Genomic DNA, 25,590 nt, shown 5'->3' with positions numbered 1-25,590 from the left:
AACAGATTAAAAGCTTTAAAATGTCTGTCCTTCTCTCCCCCTTCTCTTCCAGCTCTCCATCTCCTTCAGTCGCTCTCCCTCGCTAAGTGAGCATGAACAGAAAGGCAGAAAGCAGCTCCTGCAGGGACCCGGCAGGAAGGGGCGTCTTAAAACTAAGCCTCTCCAGGGAGCAAATGAAGACAGAGAGAAAGCAAGAGTGAGAGAGATGGGGAAGGGGGGGACATATTTCTTTTTTATATGACCTCTTTATTAAACGATAAAGCCGGCAGACCTGCCTCCTGAGTAAGAAAAGGATCCGCCTGGCAATTATGGAGAGATTGAAGAACAACAGAGGAGATGGAAAGAGAGAGAAAGAGAGAGAGAGAGAGAGAGAGAGAGAGCAGATGGAGAGAACAAGAGGCCTGAAAGAAAGAAAGAAAGAAAGAAAGAAAGAAAGAAAGAAAGAAAGAAAGAAAGAAAGAAAGAAAGAGGGAGAGAGAGAAAGGAGAAGGAGATTAGAAAGAAAGAAAGAAAGAAAGAAAGAAAGAAAGAAAGAAAGGAGATTAGAAAGAAAGAAAGAAAGAAAGAAAGAAGAAGAAAGAAAGAAAGAAAGAAAGAAGAGAGAGAAAGGAGAAGGATATTAGAAAGAAAGAAAGAAAGAAAGAAAGAAAGAAAGAAAGAAAGAAAGAAAGAAAGAAAGAGGGAGAGAGAGAGAGAGAGAGAGAGAGAGAGAGAGAGAGAAAGGAGAAGGAGCTTAGAAAGAAAGAAAGAAAGAAAGAAAGAAAGAAAGAAAGAAGGGGAGAGAGAAAGGAGAAGGAGCTTAGAAAGAAAGAAAGAAAGAAAGAAAGAAAGAAAGAAAGAAGGGGAGAGAGAAAGGAGGAGCTTAGAAAGAAAGAAAGAAAGAAAGAAAGAAAGAAAGAAAGAAAGAAAGAAAGAAAGGAGGAGGAAAGAAAGAAGGAAAGAAGGAAAGAAAGAGAGAAAGGAGATTAGAAAGAAAGAAAGAAAGAAAGAAAGAGGGAGAGAGAGAGAAAGGAGGAGCTTAGAAAGAAAGAAAGAAAGAAAGAAAGAAAGAAAGAAAGAAAGAAAGAAAGAAAGAAAGGAGAAGGAGCTTAGAAAGAAAGAAAGAAAGAAAGAAAGAAAGAAAGAAAGAAAGAAAGGAGATTAGAAAGAAAGAAAGAAAGAAAGAAAGAAAGAAAGAAAGAAAGAAAGAAAGAAAGAAGATTAGAAAGAAAGAAAGAAAGAAAGAAGATTAGAAAGAAAGAAAGAAAGAAAGAAAGAAAGAAAGAAAGAAAGAAAGAAAGGAGAAGGAGGAAAGAAAGAAGGAAAGAAAGAGAGAAAGGAGATTAGAAAGAAAGAAAGAAAGAAAGAAAGAAAGAAAGAAAGAAAGAAAGAAAGACACACACACGCAATGAATAAAAATTTGAGAGTGGATATCAGTGCCATCAAATACAAAACCTGTACATTCCTTTGTCTCTCTCCGTGTGTGTGTGTGTGTGTGTGTGTGTGTGTGCGCGTGTGTGTGTGTGTGTATAAAATTCTCTCCCTAACTGCTTTACTATTTTAGTAGGTGAGTCGTCCACAAACGAGAGCAGCCTTCATTTTCACCTCCAGCCCAAAGTGTGCTCAGTTCAACGGAGAGATGATGGGGGTGGTAAGGAGAAGATGCTGGGGGCGGGGGTGGGGAGTAGTCGCTCAGTGAGAGAGGAGAGAGCCTGTAATCTCATCAGCCGTGTTGTGATTGAACACGGTGGGACAGAGAGCAATCTGATTAATAAATAAATGGGCTCTGTGTGGCTCCCATATGTCAGAGAGAAAGAGAGAGAGGGAGGCTCCGCTGGCATTGCCCTCATCAGAACTGATGCTTTGATTGGGCACGATGCAATTACAACGCAGATACACCCTGGGGAATCGAAAAAAAAACACAACAAAAAAAAACAGCCACAACACTCTCATCTCATCTCATCTCATCTCATCTCATCTCATGACACTTAGATGAACTTGCACAATGTCGAAGAGTTACTTGAACTTGCTTGGGGTGCAAATACTTTCAAGCGAAGGTGTTTAGAAATGGAGGAAACCATCCGAGCTGCTGGAGAAAAAGATTAAAATATAAATTAAACTCACACACAAACACATGCATTACTCTACAGTCATAGCCTTGACATTACGCTCGCTCGGGGCGTATGTGCTTACGAGTCAGAAAATAGAGTATATGCTTCGAATATAAAGCAAACACACACACACACACACACACACACACACACACACACACACACACAAGTTTACTCTCTTAGAAAGAAAAACAGCCACAGTCAAACTCGGACCGATCGTTTCTTCCTTTATTTCAGATGGAACATTATTAATGATACACAGCAACAGTGATTTCATCCTTTTTAATTGTTTTTAATACACTTGATAGGAAACAGGACACAGCGCAGAACCTGAATACCAAAAGGAGCATGAAGGCTGAGAAATGAGTTCCAGAGCCCAGAAGGAACTCCCAGGCCGTGACTACTTGTGCTAATGTGACTAATTGTGAATTAGCGCTGATCGCCAGCCAACACCACTGCATCGTCTGGATAAAGAGTCACGGCTCTGGGATCTGATCTGTTTGGGGAAGGAGGGCGTGTTTTGTGGCCCCCGTGACAGCTGAGAGTTTTCAGAACTGACTGTGAACTAAAGCCAGCGTTGCTGTTTAACCTTGGCAGCATGAAACTTTAGTCCTCAGTCGCTTTGTCGGGTTCAACTCGTCACTTTGAAGATGCGTCAAAGGAGCTGATCTCAGAGGAACTTCAGCTGAGAGTGTGTACACCAGGGATGAGGAGTGAGGTTGGGTGTGGGGTGTGTTTAGAGCTTAGAGCAAGGATGGTAGCCATGTTTTTTTTTTTGAGAGTCAGTGTGAGTAGTGAATACAGTGAGTAAAGCAGGGGTGTAGCCACCTTTTTTTTTTTTTTTAATAGCATAGCAAGACAACAGGGGCAGTAGATGCATGGAGCAGCAACTGAGCAACCAAAACTATTCCTCTAGTTTGGTTTACGACAAGAAAGTAAATTTCAGCGACGAAAACATACAGCGTGTTTAGAGCAGTACGATAAGGTTACGTGGTGATTTTAGGATTTAAGACGGGATTGGAATTAAAAACTGAAAACTTTTTGCTCATTTTTTATTTTACAGAATCAAATCGTGCTCTATGCAATCAAAGCCTGTTGTCTCAATAAACAAATAAATAAAGGTTTATTTGAACCAAAATCACAACTTCGGACACTAAAGAAAAAAAAAATTCGAATTTAAATCATTTCTGGGATCTTTTCGTCAAGGTCAAGGCTTTTTTTTTTTAATGTAAAAAAAAAAGCCTTGACCTTGACAAAAGGGTCCCCAAAATGATTCCAATCAGAATTTTTTTCTTCCGTAGTGTCCGAGGTTGTGATTTCAGGACCTCGATCAAATTCCAATGAAATGCCAATCAAGTGAGATATCCAGAGTGGAGTTAAAGGAGAACTGAAGGCAAATTTTTTATCATCAAAATTCTATTTCTCATTTTATTAAATATCGGAATGCATTTTTGATCGCTATTTTGTCGCTGCTATAGCAAGTAATGAGTGTTTGAAATACGCTCTGTAATATATCAGTCTGTATGTCAAAGCAATGGCCGTAAACGAGATTTGTTGAGACCTGTGCGAGACATCGTAGGACGGAAGTAAAACATACAGCGGAAATCAAAGTGACCAACATCTGCCAACGTTGTCAAAAGACGCGCGCGCCCTCTTTCAACTGCTGATGTAAATCAAGCCGGAAGTTTTCCCTGTGTCCGAAATCACTCCTTACTCACTATATAGTGTGGACGCCATTTTGTAGCGCTGTCCGAAACCTTAGTGAGGATTATCTGGGAAATGCGCTCAGTATAATATGTATTTATCACAAAAATACATGCATGTGTTTATTATTTTGAAAACCCACCAGCCACCTGATCTGGCACGTTTTAATTGTGCGACAGTAATGACGTAAATACCAGTGCGACGGACTCGTCCTTATCCTGTCGTCTTTCCAACTCTTCTCTACTCCACGTTGGTTCGAAGTCGTATGGAATAATCTCCATCACTGATGAAGCTGGCAAATCTCTAAATTAATCTAAATTGGAATGATATGGCGATCTGGCCGCTGTGTAAACAGTTTTCAAAATGGCGGCGCTGACACTTCACGTTTGAAGTCTCGCACAAGTCTCGTGAAGATCGCGTGGATAAGCGACGCCTGCCGTGGACCAAACGAACTACATTCAACACGGCTAAAAACCGAAAAGGCCGACAAGTGTAATATAATATGCCAATACGAGTCACGATATAAGGTTAATAAAACCGAAAATGTAATTGAATAACACGTTAATTAAGAAATAAAGCAAGTTTAAAAATGACTTCAGTTCCCCTTTAACTCCACTGCAACTCCGCTATAACAAACTCTTTCACTACGAACTTTTGCAAACGACAAACTAAGTTTGTGTCGCCTGCCTTTAATGACAATGAGCCAGTCTTCAAAAAAACATCACTGATCCATGTACTTCTCTTCACACAGGGACAAACAATAAGTAGTTAACTCCGCAGTCAAGTTAACAATACGTGTTAATGCGACAAAACAAATGCTTAACAAGCCTCGCTTACGTGTCCATCACTAACAATTATTGAGATCAATGGACGAACATTTGGCGATCAATGGACGAACTCTATAAAAGGATGAAACGACTGCTGATATCGCTAAACTTAACATCTAGTTAAAGCACACCGGGGTTTGTTTTATACCCTCCACCCCACCCAGCCCCACCCTGCGCCACGACATCAATGACATCATCAGTGATTTGCGGCACATGAATGAACTGAATGGTGAAAATTTAGAAAACAGAGTGAGTCAGTGTTTGGACATTGACAACGATATACTGTTCACCTCCGTCATTTCCATAACAGATGAAGAAATCAATCATCGCCTCCGTTTGTGATCCTTTAAAAGAGAACTGAAGTCATTTTTAAACCTGCTTTATTTCTTAATTAACGTGTTATTCAATTACGTTTTCGGTTTTAGTAACCTTATATCGTGACTCATATTTGCAACTAATTGCAATTAAATATTATACTTATCGGCCTATTCGGTTTTTAACCGTGTTGAATTTAGTTCGTTTGGTCCACGGCAGGCGTCGCTTATCCGTGCGATCTTCACGAGACTTGTGTGAGACTTCGAAACGTGAAGAAGTGTCAGCCAGGTGTCAGTGCCACCATTTTGAAAACTGTTTTCCAAATGAAATATTGCACAAAAACGAGTTTAACTGATGATTACTGCCTACAAACTTTCCTGATTGCTATCAAAACAAACAAAACTTCCGGCTTGATCACGTCAGCATTCGAAAGAGGGCGCGCGCGTCTTTTGACAACGTTGGCAGATGTCGGTCGCTTTGATTTCCGCTGTACGTTTTACTTCCGTCCTACGATGTCTCGCACAGGTCTCAACGAATCTCGTTTACGGCCATTGCTTTGACATACGGACTGATATATTACAGAGCGTATTTCAAACACTCATAACTTGCTATAGCAGCGACAAAATAGCGATCAAAAATGCATTCCGATATTTAATAAAATGAGAGAAATAGAATTTTGATAATAAAAAATTTGCCTTCAGTTCTCCTCTAACTCAGTCACTGAATAGTGACTTGGAAGGAGAAATTTGTGATCAGGAGAATGTGCCTAAAATTTTGCATATAAACTGAGTGTTTGGTGTGACAAGTGGGTCCATTTCACTATTACAAACTTTTTGGTAGAACGAACTATTTGGACGTCCCCCAAGCAAGGAGTTCGTGATACTGTAGCTGGGTTGCAGTGTAATCAGGTTTCTAATAGCAACTGGATTTTCCTGGTCAGGGTTACAGTGGAGTCACTGGACATGACGTGGGATGGGATGCCAGGCCATCACAAGACACCATACACACAACTAAGGGTGATTTGGAGTAGCCAATCAGCTTATCAGTATTGTTTTTTTTTTTTTAGAAGGGCGGAAACTGGAGAACCCAGAGAAAACCTACACAAACAGAAACCTGACGCTGGAGCCCTGAAGTGGGATCATTTGGAAAATTTAGTGGGAAAAACAATCAGCTTTTTTTAGAAATTTGAAATATTTCATTAGCTAACCTTAATTTGCAATGACATTGTTTTTTAACGTAATGCCAAATACCGTGAAGATTGAAATATTTAAAGTGCCATTCCACCATTGGATGTATTCTTTGGCATAAAATACAATATATTTTATGACAACATGACTAGACAGAGAAATCTTTTAGCTTCAAAATGATATATCAAACATGATTTTTTGACAACGACAAGTATATTAATTTTGCGACCAAAGTCACCTACCCTTTTAATTTCCGCGCGGTAGTGAAACGTGATGTCATCGGCAGGTTCCCCTTCTTGTGTACCATGTGTCGGTCTATTTTTAGACCAGGAAACCCCCAAAGTGAGAGAGTCATTTCTCCTCGTATATGGGGGCCAAAAAAATTGCGAAAAATTTTGAGTTAATCTTTCAGTTAGCTAGATTTATTGGTATTAGCTAGATTTATTGGTATTATTTTTCTCGCGTTCTATCCGCCATTGCTGATAATATGTGCCACGTCACACGGTACACAAGAAGGGGAACCTGCCGATGACATCACGCGCGGAAATTAAAAGGGTAGGTGACTTTGGTCGCAAAATTAATATACTTGTCGTTGTCAAAAAATTATGTTTGATATATCATTTTGAAGCTAAAAGATTTCTCTATCTAGTGATACCGTTTATATATATATGTTGTCAAAATATATTGTATTTTATGCCAAAGAATACATCCAATGGTGGAATGGCACTTTAAATGGTGAGATTCAGAAATAAGTCGAACACAAGCTGTAATGGCTAAAACTGGAAAACAGGATTTGCCTGTGGATTTTCTAACGTCAGGAAAAAATGGAAAGAATTAACAATTACTATTTCATTTATAGGATGCAATCAGACTTGTAGTACTCGAGTCCAAGACTCGGACTTGAATCTGACTCATGCCCTAATTTTAAGGACTCGTGACTTGACTTGGACTTGAGCACTGATGACTCGGACTTGGAGTCATATATTAACTGCATTCGGACTTGTAAATTGGAGACTCGGACTCTGATTTTTTCTTTATTTTTTCTTCATTCTCTCCATATAAAATGCCTGGAGAGAATGTCCCTAGAATGTCCGCTTTGCTTAGACAGACTTCTCGTGCGGTGGGAAAAAATGCACTGCTGTGTGTTCCATGTGTAGAAGAACTATCGAGGAGACGACGGGGACGACCTCGAACTTCAATCGTCATTTGGTAAGGCTCCACCCAGAGAAGGAAGTGACACGCTATGTTCATTGCTCTGTTGATAGCGGGGCTTGCTGAGCGATGAACTAGCTAGTGTTAACCCTCTCTCATGTTATTTGCCCTGTTGATAGTGTTGATAGCAAGCTTTTTATCTGTAGTGTATTAACTAAAACGGGGCAGTCGAGCAGTAACACTCGTCCAACAGAGTAGCAGAGACGCTTTCACATAAAGGCAGCAACAGCCACCGTCAAATGGTGCGATTGGAGTCTTGTTCTCGGACTCGACTCAAAATTTTCTTTAATGACTCGGACTTGATCACTGAGGACTCGAGACTAGATTCAGACTCGAGGTTTAGTGACTCGACTACAACACCAGATGCAACATTCATGACTTTTTCTTTAAAAATACATTTCTACATACGGTACATTTACAAGATTTCAACAGCGTAATTTATCAACAAGAATCAGCATTCTGCCTTTGTTATATTTTTCGTCCACTTGGATTGCGTCCTCTTTTCAATCTTTTTTTTTTTTTATTACGGCTGTGCATGAAAGCCTTTAAAATGAAAACCAGGGATTGTATACAAGGATCTAAGATCTAAAATGCACGCTTCCAGTGCCAGTGAGCAGTGTGTTGAGCATTGTGCCGGTACACAATGGAAACAGTATGTGGGAGGTTTAGAGGCAACTTTTGCATGGATCACAGCAGCGTCCTGACTTCCTCATGGGGGAAAAAAAAAAAATCTTGGAAAATCTCATGTGCTTTTATTGTTCTGTATTTTTCATTCTGTCTTGATGGAACATCTGCTGCTACACGATGAACCGATCGCAGCGAGTGATGATGTGTGCTGTAGTGTACATCGGTGCGTGGTCTGCGGATGTGTGCACAGTCAACAGTGGAGCGTGAACGCTGAGGTCCAGTGTCAACAGATACAGAAAGACAAACAGCGGAAAGAAATACAGGGGGGGAGCACGAGTGTCATACCGCTTTAACATTACATACTAATGTAGAACTCAATGACCCGAAAAAATGGCGGCTTAAAGCCGTGAGGCATCAATTAGTACAAAATAACGTGTTTGTGTTCTGAATGAGTATTACAGCCAACTTAAATAGTGTTTTTGGTGATTTTTTTTCCTTTTTTTTTTCGAGGTTGTTCTTCATTTAGGAAACATTAGCGGTGTTAATTATGGTCATGTAATCGGGGTTGCAGTGTGGGGTGGAAAAGAGAGCGATGCAGTCCACTGAGCACATGGTTCTGCTGCAGGACAGAGAGAGACAGAGAATGAAGGAAAGAAAAAAAGGAGGGACAACACTTTCAAGTGTTTGAGAGCGTGTGTGAGAGGGAAAGCTTGATGTCTGTAGCGTCTAAATGAGGTCTAGTGTGTGTGAGAGGCAGAGACAGAGAGAACCTGCGATTAGTATTAGTGATGGAGTCAGACGCTCCTGCTTCATTTGCAGCATACAGACTTGACTAGCGAAGCTCATTTCAGCCCTGCTGATGCTCTCTCTCTCTCTCTCTCTCTCACCCGGACTTTTTCCTCAATCTTTCATCCTCGTGCAGTCTTTCCTTTTTTGAGATTTCCTAATCCTCTCACAAGCTTTCTGCCTTTCCTCTGTTTATACTCTCTCTCTCTCTCTTCTGTTATTGTTCTTAATCTCTTTGACTTTCCACAGTATGTGTCTCACTCACTCACTCCAGCTTATACAGGCTCTCGCTTTCTCTCTGCTTATGTCTGTTTCTTTCTGTCTCTCCTCTTTCTGTATCTCTCTCTCTCTCTCTCTCTGCTAATTTGTCTGTTTCTTCCTCTATCTATCTGTCAGTCTCTCTTTCTTTCCATCTCTCTCTGCTTGTCTCTTTCTCTCTGCCTCTCTTTTTGTATATCTCTCTCTTGTTTCTTTTCTGTCTGTCCATCTTTCACGTTCTCTCAACCTACCCATCTCTCTCTCTCGCTCTCGGACACTGTCTTGCACTCCCTTTTTCTGTCTTTCTCTCTGCTTGTTTCTTTCTCTCCATCTCTCTCTGCTAATGTGTCTGTTTCTTCCCCTGTCTATCTGTCAGTCTCTGTTTCTTTCCATCTCTCTCTGCCTCTCTTTCTGTATATCTCTCTCGCTTCCTTTTTGTCTGTCCGTCTCTCACTTTCTCTCGACCTACCCATCTCTCTCTCTCTGATACTGTCTCACACTCTTTTTCTGCCTGTCTCTCTCCCTTTCCCTGTCCGCCTGTTTCTTTCACTTTTTCAGTCATTCTTTCTCCATCTCTCTCTCTCTGCTAATTTGTCTTTCTCCCTCTGTCTATCTGTCAGTCTCTGTTTTTATCTCTCTCTCTGCTTGTCTCTTTCTCTCTGCCTCTCTTTTTGTATATCTCTCTCTCGTTTCTTTTCTGTCTGTCCATCTTTCACTTTCTCTCAACCGACCCATCTCTCTCTCTCGCTCTCTGACACTGTCTTGCACTCCCTTTTTCTGTCTTTCTCTCTGCTTGTTTCTTTCTCTCCATCTCTCTCTCTCTCTCTCTCTGCTAATTTGTCTTTCTTCCTCTGTCTATCTGTCAGTCTCTCTTTCTTTCCATCTCTCTGCTTATCTGTCTCTTTTTCTCTCTGCCTCTCTTTCTGTATATCTCTCTCGCTTCCTTTCTGTCTGTCCGTCTCTCACTTTCTCTCAACCTACCCATCTCTCTCTCTCTCTGATACTGTCTCACACTCTCTTTTTCTGCCTGTCTCTCTCCCTTTCCCTCTCCGCCTGTTTCTTTCACTTTTTCAGTCATTCTTTCTCCATCTCTCTCTCTCTGCTAATTTGTCTGTTTCTTCCTCTGTCTATCTGTCAGTCTCACTTTCTTTCCATCTCTCTGCTTATCTGTCTCTCTCTCTGCCTCTCTTTCTGTATATCTCTCTCACTTCTTTTTTGTCTGTCCATCTCTCCCTTTCTCTCAACCTACCCATCTCTCTCTCTCTCTCTGACACTGTCTCACACTCTCTTTTTCTGCCTGTCTCTTTCTCTCTGCCTGTTTCTTTCACTTTCTCTCCATCTGTCTCTGTCTCTCTCTCCAATAATTTGTGTTTCTTGCTCTATTTGTCTCTTTCTATATCTTTCTCTTTCTGTCTGTATCTCTTTCTCTCTCTCTCTTGCTCACTCTTCTTGTTCTTTCTCTCTGTCTGTTTCTCTCACACTTTGTCTGTCTCTCTCTTTTTCCTGTTTGTTCCTGTCTCTCTGTCACTCTCTATATACATCTATCTCACTCTCTCTCTCTCTCTCTCTCTCTGAATCTGTATATTAAAGCTAACATTAACACATTAAAGCTTGATGTGTTTACACTGTATAGTAATGGCTCACACTCATATAAACACAAAAAGGTATAGAAATTCAGCCTATAATCGTGTCTCTGCCTCAGTGCCTCTGATATCCTGTTATATGCAGTCATTTAACGCATGGCTTGTTTGTTTGTATCAGTAAAAAAACGTATTAGTGTAAGGCGAGGACGTCGCTCACGCTGCCTCTTGTCTTTATGCCATGCTGTGATCTTTGCTCAGTGACAGCAATTTAAAAATTACATCAGCCATCACACAAGCTGAGCGGCATCTGGACACACACGTCAATCTTCCCGCCGGAAACGTGCGTGTTCTTAATTAAGGCCTGTGACTGGATGAGCACTGCCTGCGTCAGTAGTGATAGCCATGTCTCCATCCAAATCTCAAATTCAATTTAAGAGCTAAATTAAGTTGCTGCAAAAATATATGGGTAATAAATAGGCTCCGTGTTTCTGATCACATCACGTCTCTGGTCCTTCCGCAAAAATACTTTAATAGCGGAGGCATGGACAGACGCAATTAATAATATTGGGCCATTTTCTTTTGTTTCACCAAGTAGCTACATTTCTCATTGGTCATAGATGAAAAATATATCAACAACATTGAATTAGAAATCTCTCTCTCTCAATGCTGCGATATTAAGATATTCTCAAAGCAGATACAGCCTTTTAAATGTATATACCCTTTATACTTTTAAGCAAAACTCACATGTAAGTAACATAACCTCAAGCAAAATCAGCTCCAGCACTCTCTCTCTATATATAACATGGACACGAGTGTTTTACTGGGAAATACACCACTCGTATTTTTCATATGTGCTACATTCGGGACACTGAGAACTAAAACCATGACATAAATCTCTTTATTTTTTTCATGGTCCGGGTTCCATCAAATCCTGCGCTCTGATTGGCTGGCGAGCGGGTCCGTATCCTATGATACGGACCCCAGTTACGGACCCCGGTTATGGACCTCTGGCGACTCGTTTGTTCACAACAACAAACATAGTAGCATTTTTGGTCAACATTTATCTTTTTTTAATAAGAATTATTTATAAGATTATCAAAAATCTTATAAATTTTTGCCAGCATTTCTCAGGAGAATAGCATTAATTTTACAGCATGGACAGCGATAACGACAGTGTTCACAGCGAAAGCGAGTTTTACTCCCCTGAGGAAGAAGAAATAAAATAAAACATTTCAGGAGAAAGCTAAAAACCTCTAACTTGCTAACGCCGAGCAAAAACATGGCTGAATCCTGAATGACTCAATTTTGTATAAATAGGGGACTACATAGGCGGCAAAATGTAGTTTTTTTCCTGCCATGGAAGTGCACTTATATACCGAGGAGGAAGCAATTTGCATTACAGCCGTGAATGAGGATTCAAAATGGTGGCTCGCCTTGGCTCGGTTTTCCCTTTTGGGCGCTCTTGTTTTCTGTTAGAATTTGGTAAAGAAAAAATATATATATTATTTACCAGCTTAAGGTCGGTCCGTATGGTGAAATACTGTGACCTCGGCTTTGAATACTGACCTCGACCCAGAGGGCCTCGCTCAGTACTTTCAAGACCTCGGTCACGGTATTTCACCATACGGACCGACATATATATATGTCACTAGTGAGGAAATCGATGAATTGTTTTGATAAATTTGGGTACTTTTTGTTTGTGAATGTGTTGATATAATAAAAAGAAAATCACATTAGCTTGAAGATGTGAAGTTTATCTTCTCATGTTGAAAAACTCGCATTTTTCACTCAAAATACATCATGGATCTGAGTGACATAATTCCTGATATTTCACTCCGATGACATCACTCCCAGTGTTTTCCCGCTGACTAGACAGACGAGTGCTGCCAAAATGGCAAACCGGTTCAAAATTAAAATTCTTTTGATTAACTTGCATATTTTTTATTATTTTTTTGTGGATGTGTCCATATGATATAAAGAATATTACACAGTGGCGCGAAGATATACAAATGATCTTCTCATGTTGAAAATATTTTTACTTGTTTGCTTCACTCCCTCATGAAATATATATTCACTACTTGAAAATACACTTCATATCTTCGCACCACCATGTGATATGCGCTAAATATTATACTATTCTATCAACATTCACTGGACATGAGCAATCGCATGCTCTGATTGGCTACTCTACAACTAGGATATCAGCTCATATACCGTGAGTAGAGAAAAACAAAATGGCGGCGCATGTTGCTGAACCAACCGAGGACAAAATAAAAACTCTACTCGAAAACAAAACCCCAGAACATCCAAAAAAAAAAAAAAAGCAACAAAATATTGAATAAAAGTATTTGATGGTGGAAACATATCTTTTTTAATTTTTCAAGAATTATTATTATCGCATTTTTCACAAATTGCTCCTGTCATTTCACCAGTTTGTTTACATTCTAAGCGGAAATTATTTTGTCGGAAGTTTCGTATAGTTTTTTATGTCTCGAATTTGCAAAAAATTAAAATAAAAATGCTCTGTTTCTCAAAATCCAGTGAATGTGGATAGAATAAAACAGTTATTCCACTCAATCTCGTCGATTTCATGGAATAACTGTTAAATATATAGTACCAGTGAAAAGTTTGGACACACCTTCTAATTCAGTCTTTTTTCTTTATTTTTATTAATTAAAAGCATTTTTAGCTGCTCAGTATTTTATGACTACTTCAGCCTTTCAGTTTACTATACCTGGTTCAGCAGTTCAGTGTTGTAGAATTATTTTAACGGCTCATTAGTCTAGGACTACAGTACCAGTCAAAAGTTTGGACGCACCTAATTTAATCGAACAATTTTTCTTTATTTTTATTTATTAAAAGTCACGTCATGTCTTAAAGTAATGATGGATGTTTCTCTTTATTTAGTTGAGCGGTTCTTGATATAATATGGATTACTACAGTTGTGGTGTTGAATAGGGCTTTTTACTGTATTGTTATTATTTAGCAGGCTTGTCGTACTCGAGTCCGACTCGTGCCCTAATTTTAAGGACTCGTGACTCAACTTGGACTTGAGCACTGATGACTTGGACTTGGACTCAGACTCGTGCATGAACTGCATTCGGCCTCGTAAATTGGAGACGAGGACTCGGGTTTTTTCTTTATTTTTTGGTAACATGCCATAATAATTTGGCATAAGATATTTATATCTACATTACAGTACTTTTTGTACTAATTTCGTGTAAGAGTGTCACACCTGCGCGCCTTGGCGCGTGCATCAGATAGACTCTCAGGCGTGCTCCGGACAGCGCGCGTGCCAAGCGGACTCTTGTGTGCGCACCGTAAACGACTCGCACCTGCACAGGATTAAGGGGCAATCAGCGCGCCGATATAAAAACTGCGAAAACGCACTTACTTTGCGAAGTATTGAGTTGCGTTCCTGATACATTACCAAGCCTTATTTCCTTGTTTGGGTTCCTGATCCCTGATTTCCTGTTTCTCGTCTTTGATTCTGCCGAGTCTACGATAGCCTGTTTGTGCCTCACTCGACCTGTTGCCCATTTCACTGTTTTACGATTTGCCTGCCGTTCTGGATTGTTTACCGTCTTCACTCGTATTAATAAACACACCTTCTGCACTTCCATCCGTCTCCCAACCATCTCTGACAGAATACTTCACACTCCCTGATAAAGAGAAGCACATTCACCTGGTCATACGGCATGTTCAGGAACAAAGTAATGTTAATGGCTCTGAAACAAACAGCCACCGTCAAATGGTGCGGCTGGAGTCTTGTTCTTGGACTCGACTCAAAATTTTCTTTAATGACTTGGACTTGAACACTGGGGACTCGAGACTGGACTCGGACTCGAGGTTTAGTGACTCGACTACAACACTGTTATTTACTATTTACTGTTTAATCTCAAATGTATTAAAGAAGGTAAGAAATTAATCCACTAATTAACTTTTGAAAAGCGTTCCAGGTGACTGCCTCATGAAGCTGGTTAAGATAATGCCAATAGTGTGCAAAGCGTCATCAAGGTAAACGCTGGATACTTTGGAGAAGCTAAAATATGAAACATAATTTGTTTTTGTTGACCGCATATATTTCCATATATGTTCCATATGTTATTTCTTAGTTGTGATGTCTTCAGTATTGTTTTACAATGTAGAAAACAGTAAAAATACAGAATAACCTCTGAATGAGTAGGTGTGACTGAAATTTTGACCGGTCCTGTATTTTAGACAGTATATTTCTGCAATACATAGAGTTAAAGCCAGATTTCTGCACCCCAGTCAAGTGTTTTATTCATTTGAATGTTTATAGAAATGGTAAACACTGAATAAAATGAAAATAATTGTAGTTACTGTAAATATACTGAGATACTAGATGAACAATACAAGACCTGCTCCATCATTTTGAGTCACTTTGAATCAGAACTACGTTTTTTTTTTTTAAATGTACATTTCTATAAAGAGAAACGTTTCAGGCTTCTGCTTATACCAGCGGTATTGTCTAATATTTTTGGAAGAGAGATGATCGATCCAGTGTCTGATATAATATTAATACTGTGTTAAATTACTTTTCAGAAGAACAAAAATAGCTTTTCCTGAGATATGATATACGCAATGACTAAGTCTATTGTTATTTAAAGAAAGCAAGAAAGCAGCAACTGACTGAATGTGAATGCTGCGATTTTTAATGTTATTTTTGCATCAATTGTTTTCATTTCTCTTTCATTTGGGTCAAATAATTTATTCCTGGCGATGTTTCATAAATATATCACACTGTACTCTTTATACTGTATCTGTCGTACATATCATGTGACTTCAAGTGGTGTTATATTTTTATATATCACCCATGCTTGATTTGGAGCATAATAATAATACAACCCCGATTCCAAAAAAGTTGGGACAAAGTACAAATTGTAAATAAAAACGGAATGCAATAATTTACAAATCTCAAAAACTGATATTGTATTCACAATAGAACATAGACAACATATCAAATGTCGAAAGTGAGACATTTTGAAATTTCATGCCAAATATTGGCTCATTTGAAATTTCATGACAGCAACACATCTCAAAAAAGTTGGGACAGGGGCAATAAGAGGCTGGAAAAGTTACAGGTACAAAAAAGGAACAGCTGGAGGACCAAATTGCAACTCATTAGGTCAATTGGCAATAGGTCATTAACATGACTGGGTATAAAAAGAGCATCTTGGAGTGGCAGCGGCTCTCAGAAGTAAAGATGGGAAGAGGATCACCAATCCCCCTAATTCTGCGCCGACAAATAGTGGAGCAATATCAGAAAGGAGTTCGACAGTGTAAAATTGCAAAGAGTTTGAACATATCATCATCTACAGTGCATAATATCATCAAAAGATTCAGAGAATCTGGAAGAATCTCTGTGCGTAAGGGTCAAGGCTGGAAAACCATACTGGGTGTCCGTGATCTTCGGGCCCTTAGACGGCACTGCATCACATACAGGCATGCTTCTGTATTGGAAATCACAAAATGGGCTCAGGAATATTTCCAGAGAACATTATCTGTGAACACAATTCACCGTGCCATCCGCCGTTACCAGCTAAAACTCTATAGTTCAAAGAAGAAGCCGTATCTAAACATGATCCAGAAGCGCAGACGTCTTCTCTGGGCCAAGGCTCATTTAAAATGGACTGTGGCAAAGTGGAAAACTGTTCTGTGGTCAGACGAATCAAAATTTGAAGTTCTTTATGGAAATCAGGGACGTCGTGTCATTCGGACTAAAGAGGAGAAGTTGTTATCAGCGCTCAGTTCAGAAGCCTGCATCTCTGATGGGATGGGGTTGCATTAGTGCGTGTGGCATGGGCAGCTTACACATCTGGAAAGACACCATCAATGCTGAAAGGTATATCCAGGCTCTAGAGCAACATATGCTCCCATCCAGACGACGTCTCTTTCAGGGAAGACCTTGCATTTTCCAACATGACAATGCCAAACCACATACTGCATCAATTACAGCATCATGGCTGCGTAGAAGAAGGGTCCAGGTACTGAACTGGCCAGCCTGCAGTCCAGATCTTTCACCCATAGAAAACATTTGGCGCATCATAAAACGGAAGATACGACAAAAAAGACCTAAGACAGTTGAGCAACTAGAATCCTACATTAGACAAGAATGGGTTAACATTCCTATCCCTAAACTTGAGCAACTTGTCTCCTCAGTCCCCAGACGTTTACAGACTGTTGTAAAGAGAAAAGGGGATGTCTCACAGTGGTAAACATGGCCTTGTCCCAACTTTTTTGAGATGTGTTGTTGTCATGAAATTTAAAATCACCTAATTTTTCTCTTTAAATGATACATTTTCTCAGTTTAAACATTTGATATGTCATCTATGTTCTATTCTGAATAAAATATGGAATTTTGAAACTTCCACATCATTGCATTACATTTTTATTTACAATTTGTACTTTGTCCCAACTTTTTTGGAATCGGGGTTGTAATAATAATAATAATAATTTAAAGGCGCTCATACTTTGTACATTGTCCATAAGTGAAGACAAAACGAAATAAGATAACTTTCTGAATTAACATTTTACACCACCAGAAATCTGACTCTTTCTTCTTTTTTTTTATGTATAAGACTGAAAATTTGGTTCTGGATCGAAGAATGTATACCGTATTAATTAATCTCTACGATGGCCTTTTGCAGAGCTGAGCTACATCGCAAGCCTTTTCTTCTTCATCTACAGATGACAAACAGAAATTGCTGAATCACGACAGAAATGATTACTTGCCCAATATTATTAACTTGTCCCAATGTCCTGTAGCACTTTGTTTTTAATACAGAAAGTAACGCGGAGACGGGATGTGTTTATTCACCTTAAGTTCTAAACACCATTTTTTTTCGCTGACAATTTAATTTGTTGCTTAAATCGAATTCGATATTTGGGAGGGAAAAAAAGAAGAAGAAAGAAAGAAAGACACGAGTGCTGACCTTCGCCCGGATGGTGGAATAGCAAGTTCGATCAGCGCTCTGCCTATTCCATTCCCGCCGCATAATAGACCAATTTGGGGAGGTCATTGTTAAGACATGTAATGGGTGTAATGTGAGGTTCTTCCTCTGAATAGGACAGAGTACAGAAAGACCAGAGCAGTGGCTGACCTTTCCGCCTTGCATTAGATCCCTGTGAACTGGCACAATAGATGGGGTAAGACCAAAGCGGGGGTCTTTAATAAGCCTCCTACATTAAAGCCCCTCCGGAAGAGAAGGAAAGATGCTCTGGCGTGCTCAGACATACACGAGGAGTGAAGGAAGGGGAGCAGGGAAGTGGGAAAAAAAACAAACAAACATTAGTGTCAGCAATAGATTTATACGACAAAAAGAGCTCGAGATGTTTGACTGTATGTTTGTGCTAGAGGGTCTTTCTTCTCTTCTCTCTCTCCTATTTCTTTTTTTCCCATGCTCTATCAAAAGCAATTCTTCCCCCACAACGCACAACAAGATAAACAGTTTGCGTTATAACCCATTATCTCCGGCTGGCAAATAACTTCCTCCCTGAGGTTCCAAATCCAGACTGGACCCCAACACCTGCTGTGCACTCACGTCTTCACGCATGGATTTATTTATTTATTTATTTAGACTTTATTAGTCGTATTGTTCCAGGATATGTGTGTGTGTGTGTGTGTGTGTGTGTGTGTGTGTGTGTGTGTTTGTTATTTATGCCCCTGGTTAAAGTCCACAGCCTGTGCTGACTCTAAAAATTAAAGCACAGTGCAGATAGAGCAATAAAGGAAAAGCGCTTGCATCTGCACCAATGGAGGGTCACGCTGCACGTGTGTGCGTGTGTGTGAGTGCCTGCACCTTCACTTAAGACAAAGAACTCAGAATTTACACTCTAACAATACATATCTACTTGTGTTTTCACCACATTGTCACCGCATCCACCGTTTCTGCGCTCGTTGTCATGGCAATCAAATAAATACACATAAACCTGATGAATTTATTTCAAAATTGTCTTTAAGCAATTTATCCTAATTTGTATTTTTTTAATTTAACATCAAATTTTACGGGGCGGCACGGTGGTGTAGTGGTTAGCGCTGTCGCCTCACAGCAAGAAGGTCCGGGTTCGAGCCCCGTGGCCGGCGAGGGCCTTTCTGTGCGGAGTTTGCATGTTCTCACCGTGGGTTTCCTCCGGGTGCTCCGGTTTCCCCCGCAGTCCAAAGACATGCAGGTTAGGTTAACTGGTGACTCTAAATTGACCGTAGGTGTGAATGTGAGTGTGAATGGTTGTCTGTGTCTATGTGTCAGCCCTGTGATGACCTGGCGACTTGTCCAGGGTGTACCCCGCCTTTCGCCCGTAGTCAGCTGGGATAGGCTCCAGCTTGCCTGCGACCCTGTAGAACAGGATAAAGCGGCTAGAGATAATGAGATGAGATCAAATTTTACACTGATAAAGAACAAACAGTCGATGTATGTAAATTTGTACATATTATCTGCATATTATCTTAGCATGCATTAACTGTCCGTTTTGTTAGCTAGGTTAATCTTCCAACTTCTTTTATTTTGTGCTTCATAGTGAACAACATCCACCTCCATAAATTCAGCTAAACGCTGACGTGGTGACTGAACAACGTGCCTTGAAAGTAATACAAAAACAAACCTCCATTCAAATTCAAAATAGTGTTATGCTACCAAGATATTCTCAAGTTATAGACGTAACGTTTACAAGCTAGCGCGTTCGTGCACAGTCTTGGTATAACAGTGGCTTCTTTAATACCTCATTTTATGTCATTCAGTGATTCGAAGTAACTACTGAGCCAGTTAGCTAGTTATGAGCTAGTTATCTGTTTATCTACACCTCAGTGGAACCAGAAACCTGCTAGTTATACTCGTTATCTTTAATTTATTAGGCTAGCTGTTCTGTTTATTTTTCAACAACATCCATTTTACCTTAAAACACCAGCTAGCTTGCTTAAAAAGTGAACCAAGATGGGTAATTTCCAAGCTAGCAAACAGTTTCTTGATTGAAACATGAAAAAAAAAAAAGATTTGTTTTGTTGCCATCTTTCACAAACACTCACTGTAACCTGAGCAAAATATCATTAGCCTTAATTTTTGGCATTATTAGCTAATTAGCTGTGTAGGTTTACTATTGTGCTGTCATGCGATCCCTCAGTAGCAATACTAGCTAGCTTACGTCATACTTCAAAGCAGTTCAAGGCTAATTATTTAGTTTTCGTGAAATCTTTTTAAAATGTAAATATACTCAGCAAAAATAAAAACTTGACACTCATTATTTTTCAAATAGTGTTTAGAAACTTTTCTTGAAAGAGTTCTTGTTGTGATTATGGTTAAATGCATTGTCAAGGGCATTACGTCACACATTCATTCTACTGGTCGGGCCTACGTAGCACGTGCGAGAGCACTGCACGCTAAAATCACGTTTCCACGTGACAAGTGACGTGACCTATTGATACACGTGCAATTGATCTCACGGTAGCAGAGTAGAGTGTCATCTCAGAAAAACAAGGTTTTATGGTTAATTATTCGTTAATTTGCAATGCCACGACTGTCAAACATTCAGCGTGAACGTGCCATTGGCATGCTGAATACGGGAACATCCGTCACTGACGTTGCGAGGGTTATGGGATGAAGTCGACAGACCATCCATAATCTCCAGACACGTCTCCATCAAACTGGCACCACAGCCGACCGCCCCCGTCCTGGTCGCCCACGTGTGACGTCACACGCAGAAGACCGACAGATTGTCTTACGTCATTTGTGTAATCGGTTTGTCACTGCCACATCCACTGGGAATGAATTGTTTGGAGGTCGAGTGACTGCCCAAACCATTCGAAATTGCCTGCGCTCTGCTCTGCATTAAGTTGTGACTCACAGTTTTTGATCATGAACATTGTCGTCGCATTTCCGGTGGAACCGATTCCATGACAAACATGATCTGTATGCTATAGCATCTTTAATGACAAGATAATTGAATACAATCGTTATTTCAAACCTATTTTCCAAAATGTTCAAATTATTGACTTTGAAACGAGTGTAAAGTTTTTATTTTTGTTGAGTTTATTTTAAAGGGTTTTTTTTTGGTTTTGTTTTGTTTTCAATTTGCTTCACTCTGGCACATAATCTTGCTGTAACCTGAGCAAAATAACATTAGCCTTAATTTTTGGCACTATTAGCGAAGTAGCTGTTTAGGTTTACTTTTGTGCTGTAATGACAACCCTCACTAGCAATGCTAGCTAGCTTACTTCAGAGCAAGTCAAAGCTAATTAGCTAGTTTTAATTAAATCTTTTTGAAATTTAAATATTTTTAAAAGTTTTTTTTTCCCCTCCAATTTGCTTCACTCTGGCACATAGTCTCACTGTAACCAGAGCAGAATAACATTAGCACATTAGCATTGTGTCATGTTAGCTATTGACAGTGACAATGCTTATGAGCAACACTAGCTAGATAATTTGCTAGCGTTGGCATTATTAGCTAATTAGCTGTTTAGGTTTACTATTGCACTGTCATGATACCCCTCCTTAGCAATGCTAGCTAGCTTACTTCAGAGCAAGTCAAGGCTAATTAGCTAATTTTTTACGAAATCTTTTTGAAATTTAAATATTTTAAAACATTTTTTCCCCCAATTTGCTTCACTCTGGCACATAGTCTCACTGTAACCAGAGCAGAATAATATTAGCACATTAGCATTGTGTCATGTTAGCTATTGACAGTGACAATGCTTATGAGCAACACTAGCTAGATAATTTGCTAGCTTTAATGAACGATTTTCTAATAGATAGATAGATAGATAGATACTGTAGGTGAACAACTTTTTCAATTTGTTTCAATGTGTAAAAAACTCTCAGTGGAACAGATCAGAGCGACATTAGCCTTATTAGATTTCTACGTTTAGCTAACCATTTGCAATGCTAGCTTAAGTAAAATGAGCATTAGGCTAATTTTAGTGAACAGTTTTGTTAAATTTTTTAAATTTGTTTCAGTCTGGTACATACTTTTCGTATAACCAGAGCAGAGCAATATTAGCATAACTTTATGACACGATTAGCTCACTAGAGTTTCATGTTTAGCTAATGTAGTCCAAAGGCAGACTCCATGCTACAGCTTTTGCGAGACAGTTTTAGCAAGGAGTATTTAATTTTAATACATTCAAGATTTTTAAAGTAATTATAATTTGGCATGGGCGGCACGGTGGTGTAGTGGTTAGCGCTGTCGCCTCACAGCAAGAAGGTCCGGGTTCGAGCCCCGTGGCCGGCGAGGGCCTTTCTGTGCGGAGTTTGCATGTTCTCCCCGTGTCCGCGTGGGTTTCCTCCGGGTGCTCCGGTTTCCCCCACAGTCCAAAGACATGCAGGTTAGGTTAACTGGTGACTCTAAATTGACCGTAGGTGTGAGTGTGAATGGTTGTCTGTGTCTATGTGTCAGCCCTGTGATGACCTGGCGACTTGTCCAGGGTGTACCCTGCCTTTCGCCCGTAGTCAGCTGGGATAGGCTCCAGCTCGCCTGCGACCCTGTAGACCAGGATAAAGCGGCTAGAGATAATGAGATGAGATGAGATAATTTGGCATGGAAGTGAGATTAAACCATATTCTAGCAAGGAGGGCTATCATAGTCACCATACCAGCGAAGCTGTTTACTGAAATAAACAGGATGCAGCGTGGTGAACTTGCAAGCAGACACATATTGTAAGAGGGTTTTTTTTTCTGATGTTGACAAAGTGCATACATTCTGTACACACACGCACACACACAGAGTTATAAAATCTTCAGCAATGAGAAAACGCATAAGATGTCTAAAGGCAAAGTTAAAAATAAAAAATAAAAAAAAGAACAAGGTGTGCACTCATATGTAGCTGTGTCATTGGACAGAAGCAATACAGCAATTCCGAAACAGCGGCGCAAGTTGACTGACGCTTAGCCAACATCAGCAAAGCAAAGGAGAATTACACAACAGATACATCACATTACTGATTCACTGATTCACTCAATGACAGTCAGGCGTTAAATAGATCCGATTTGATTCAGTCCAATGAGTCATGAATCATGAATCGTGATTCCTAGCAATTTTCCAAACAATTGGCACAGAATCAGATTCAGAGAGTGACTCCCTGGGGGAGAAGCTGCGATCGGCGAGCTATACACAGCCCTCTCGGCGAGAAGGAGAAACAGAGTGAAAGGAAAGGACAGTAGTGGGTAGGAGAGGACTTTCCTGTCCTCTGTCCTCTTCTTCTCTTTTCATCTCATTTTTTCATCTTGCATTCTCTCCATCCCTCAGTATAAAGTCTTTGAGTCTTTAAAGTGGGTGTGAGTGATTATTTTTAAGGAGGGTGTGTGCAGATGTAAGTGTATATATGTAAGTGTGGATAAGTGTGAAAATGGCTGTGGTTTCTACCCCCAGCTGAGGGTAGCGAGCAGCAGCAGAGGAAGAAGGTAAAGGGAGGCTGAAAGGGATGAGGCCCGGCCCTGAACTCTGCCCGTCTCGGAATCCAAATCGGTGACAGTGGCCTTCTCTGGGAATGGAGGGATGACGTTGAACTCATCCACTGGATCTATATCATCTTCGTGATCGTTCTTTTCCTCCTCGCTCTCCTCCACCTGACACCAAAAGAGAATGAAAAAAATGGATGTTAGGGCTGGCATGAAAGGAGCAACATGTCCAACACTAACCTGTGCAATATCAGGAAGCCTGAACGCAGTGTGTGTGTGTGTGTGTGTGTGTGTGTGTGTGTGTGAGAAAGAGACAGAATGAGAAAGTAACAGAGACAGGGATTAAGAAATAGCGATAACAGGGGTGAGTGAGAGAGAGTGACAGATGGGCATGAATAAATTAATACTAATAAAGTCTGACTGATGCAGTGCCTCCCGCAAACACCTCTGACTAATCCTTTCACGGAGCGAGAGGGCGCGAAAGAGATGAACACGTGAAGAAGAATGGGAAAGACGGAGTGAGAGAGATCAAGAAAAGACAGAGAGAGGTTCGGTGAACAGAGCGCAAATTCGCTGAGAAAGAGAGGTAGAAGTGACAGCGGAAAAAGAAATGAATCCCTTTTTGTCTGGAAGCCCAGATTATCACTAAGCCCCTGCACTCTGTGTATGCATGCACGCACGCACACACACACACACACACACACACACACACACACACACACACACACACACACACACACACACACAAAAGCACTGCAATTGCTCATCAATAAACAGTCTGTGAGGATGGATATTGATATATAGGAATTCCATTTTTTTTTTAAATGAAAAGAACTTATATTCATATAATCAGTCATGCTGAAAAATCCATAATGTCCCAAGAAGACAACTGAAATGCCCTTTGCCTTTTAAATACGTCTTTGCCTCTGACCCTTTCTTGACAACTCATCTCATCTCATCTCATCTCATTATCTCTAGCCGCTTGATCCTGTTCTACAGGGTCGCAGGCAAGCTGGAGCCTATCCCAGCTGACTACGGGCGAAAGGTGGGGTACACCCTGGACAAGTCGCCAGGTCATCACAGGGCTTTCTTGACAACTGTTTTTTTTTTAAATTACACGGTATGATTGATAATCTAAGGGTGGCACGGTGGTGTAGTGGTTAGCGCTGTCGCCTCACAGCAAGAAGGTCCGGGTTCGAGCCCCGTGGCCGGCGAGGGCCTTTCTGTGTGGAGTTTGCATGTTCTCCCCATGTCCGCGTGGGTTTCCTCCGGGTGCTCCGGTTTCCCCCACAGTCCAAAGACATGCAGGTTAGGTTAACTGGTGACTCTAAATTGACCGTAGGTGTGAATGTGAGTGTGAATGGTTGTCTGTGTCTATGTGTCAGCCCTGTGATGACCTGGCGACTTGTCCAGGGTGTACCCCGCCTTTCGCCTGTAGTCAGCTGGGATAGGCTCCAGCTTGCCAGCGACCCTGTAGAAGGATAAAGCGGCTAGAGATAATGAGATGAGATGAGATTGATAATCTAAGGGTGGCACGGTGGTGTAGTGGTTAACACTGTCGCTTCACAGCAAGAAGGTTCTGGGTTCGAGCCCAGTAGCCTACGAGGGCCTTTCTGTGCGGAGTTTGCATGTTCTCCCCGTGTCTGCGTGGGTTTCCTCTGGGTGACAGCCCAAAGGCATGCAGATTCGGCTAATTGGTGGCTCTAAATTGACCATAAGTGTGAATGTGAGTGTGAATAATTGTTTGTCTATGTGTCAGCCCTGTGATGATCTGGCGACTTGTCCAGGGTGTACCCCGCCTCTCGCCCATAGTCAGCTGGGATAGGCTCCAGCTTGCCTGCGACCCTGTAGAACAGGATAAAGCGGCTAGAGATAATGACATGAGATGAGAACTTATATTCATGTAATCAGTCATGCTGAAAAATCCATAATGTCTCAAGAAGACAACTGAAACGCCCTTTGCTTTTTAAATACATCTTTGCCTCTGACCCTTTCTTGACAACTGTTTTTTAAAAAAAATTACACGGTATGATTGATAATCTAAGGGTGGCACAGTGGTGTAGTGGTTAACACTGTCGCTTCACAGCAAGAAGGTTCTGGGTTCGAGCCCAGTAGCCTACGAGGGCCTTTCTGTGTGGAGTTTGCATGTTCTCCCCATGTCCGCGTGGGTTTCCTCCGGGTGACAGTCCAAAAGCATGCAGATTCGGCTAATTGATGGCTCTAAATTGACCGTAAGTGGGAATGTGAGTGTGAATAATTGTTTGTCTATGTGTCAGCCCTGTGATGATCTGGTGACTTGTCCAGGGTGTACCCTGCCTCTCGCCCATAGTCAGCTGGGATAGGCTCCAGTTTGCCCGAGACCCTGTACAGGATAAGCAGCTACAGATAATGGATGGATGGACCGATAATCTAAATTCTTGGGTCATGTCTCTTTCACACCGCCTGACCCTTGTGGCCATGAAGATGATAAAATCTTCTGAGAAACACACAGGGCGATAGTTCAATATTTTTTGTGGAAAAATTACTCGCAGCATCAGACACTCCACCAACAGATAACCTTTTGTGCACTTTTCTAGTCAATAGCTTCAGAATCC

The 25,590-nt window shown here is 40.7% G+C and overlaps 1 protein-coding gene across 1 annotated transcript in view; it reads right to left on the bottom strand.

The window, feature by feature from the left end:
• Nucleotides 1-22,957: 22,957 nt before the first annotated feature.
• Nucleotides 22,958-25,590, bottom strand: part of gfra3 (GDNF family receptor alpha 3) — a 139,326-nt gene continuing 136,693 nt past the window's right edge. Inside the window, exon 8 of the mRNA XM_060910759.1 lies at nucleotides 22,958-23,164. Within this exon, the coding sequence (XP_060766742.1) occupies nucleotides 22,958-23,164 (207 nt within the window). The remainder of the gene's footprint in view (nucleotides 23,165-25,590) is intronic.

This window comes from Neoarius graeffei, chromosome 2, assembly GCF_027579695.1.
Source record: "Neoarius graeffei isolate fNeoGra1 chromosome 2, fNeoGra1.pri, whole genome shotgun sequence".
Lineage (NCBI taxonomy): Eukaryota > Metazoa > Chordata > Actinopteri > Siluriformes > Ariidae > Neoarius > Neoarius graeffei.
This window is presented reverse-complemented; position numbering and strand designations above follow the sequence as displayed.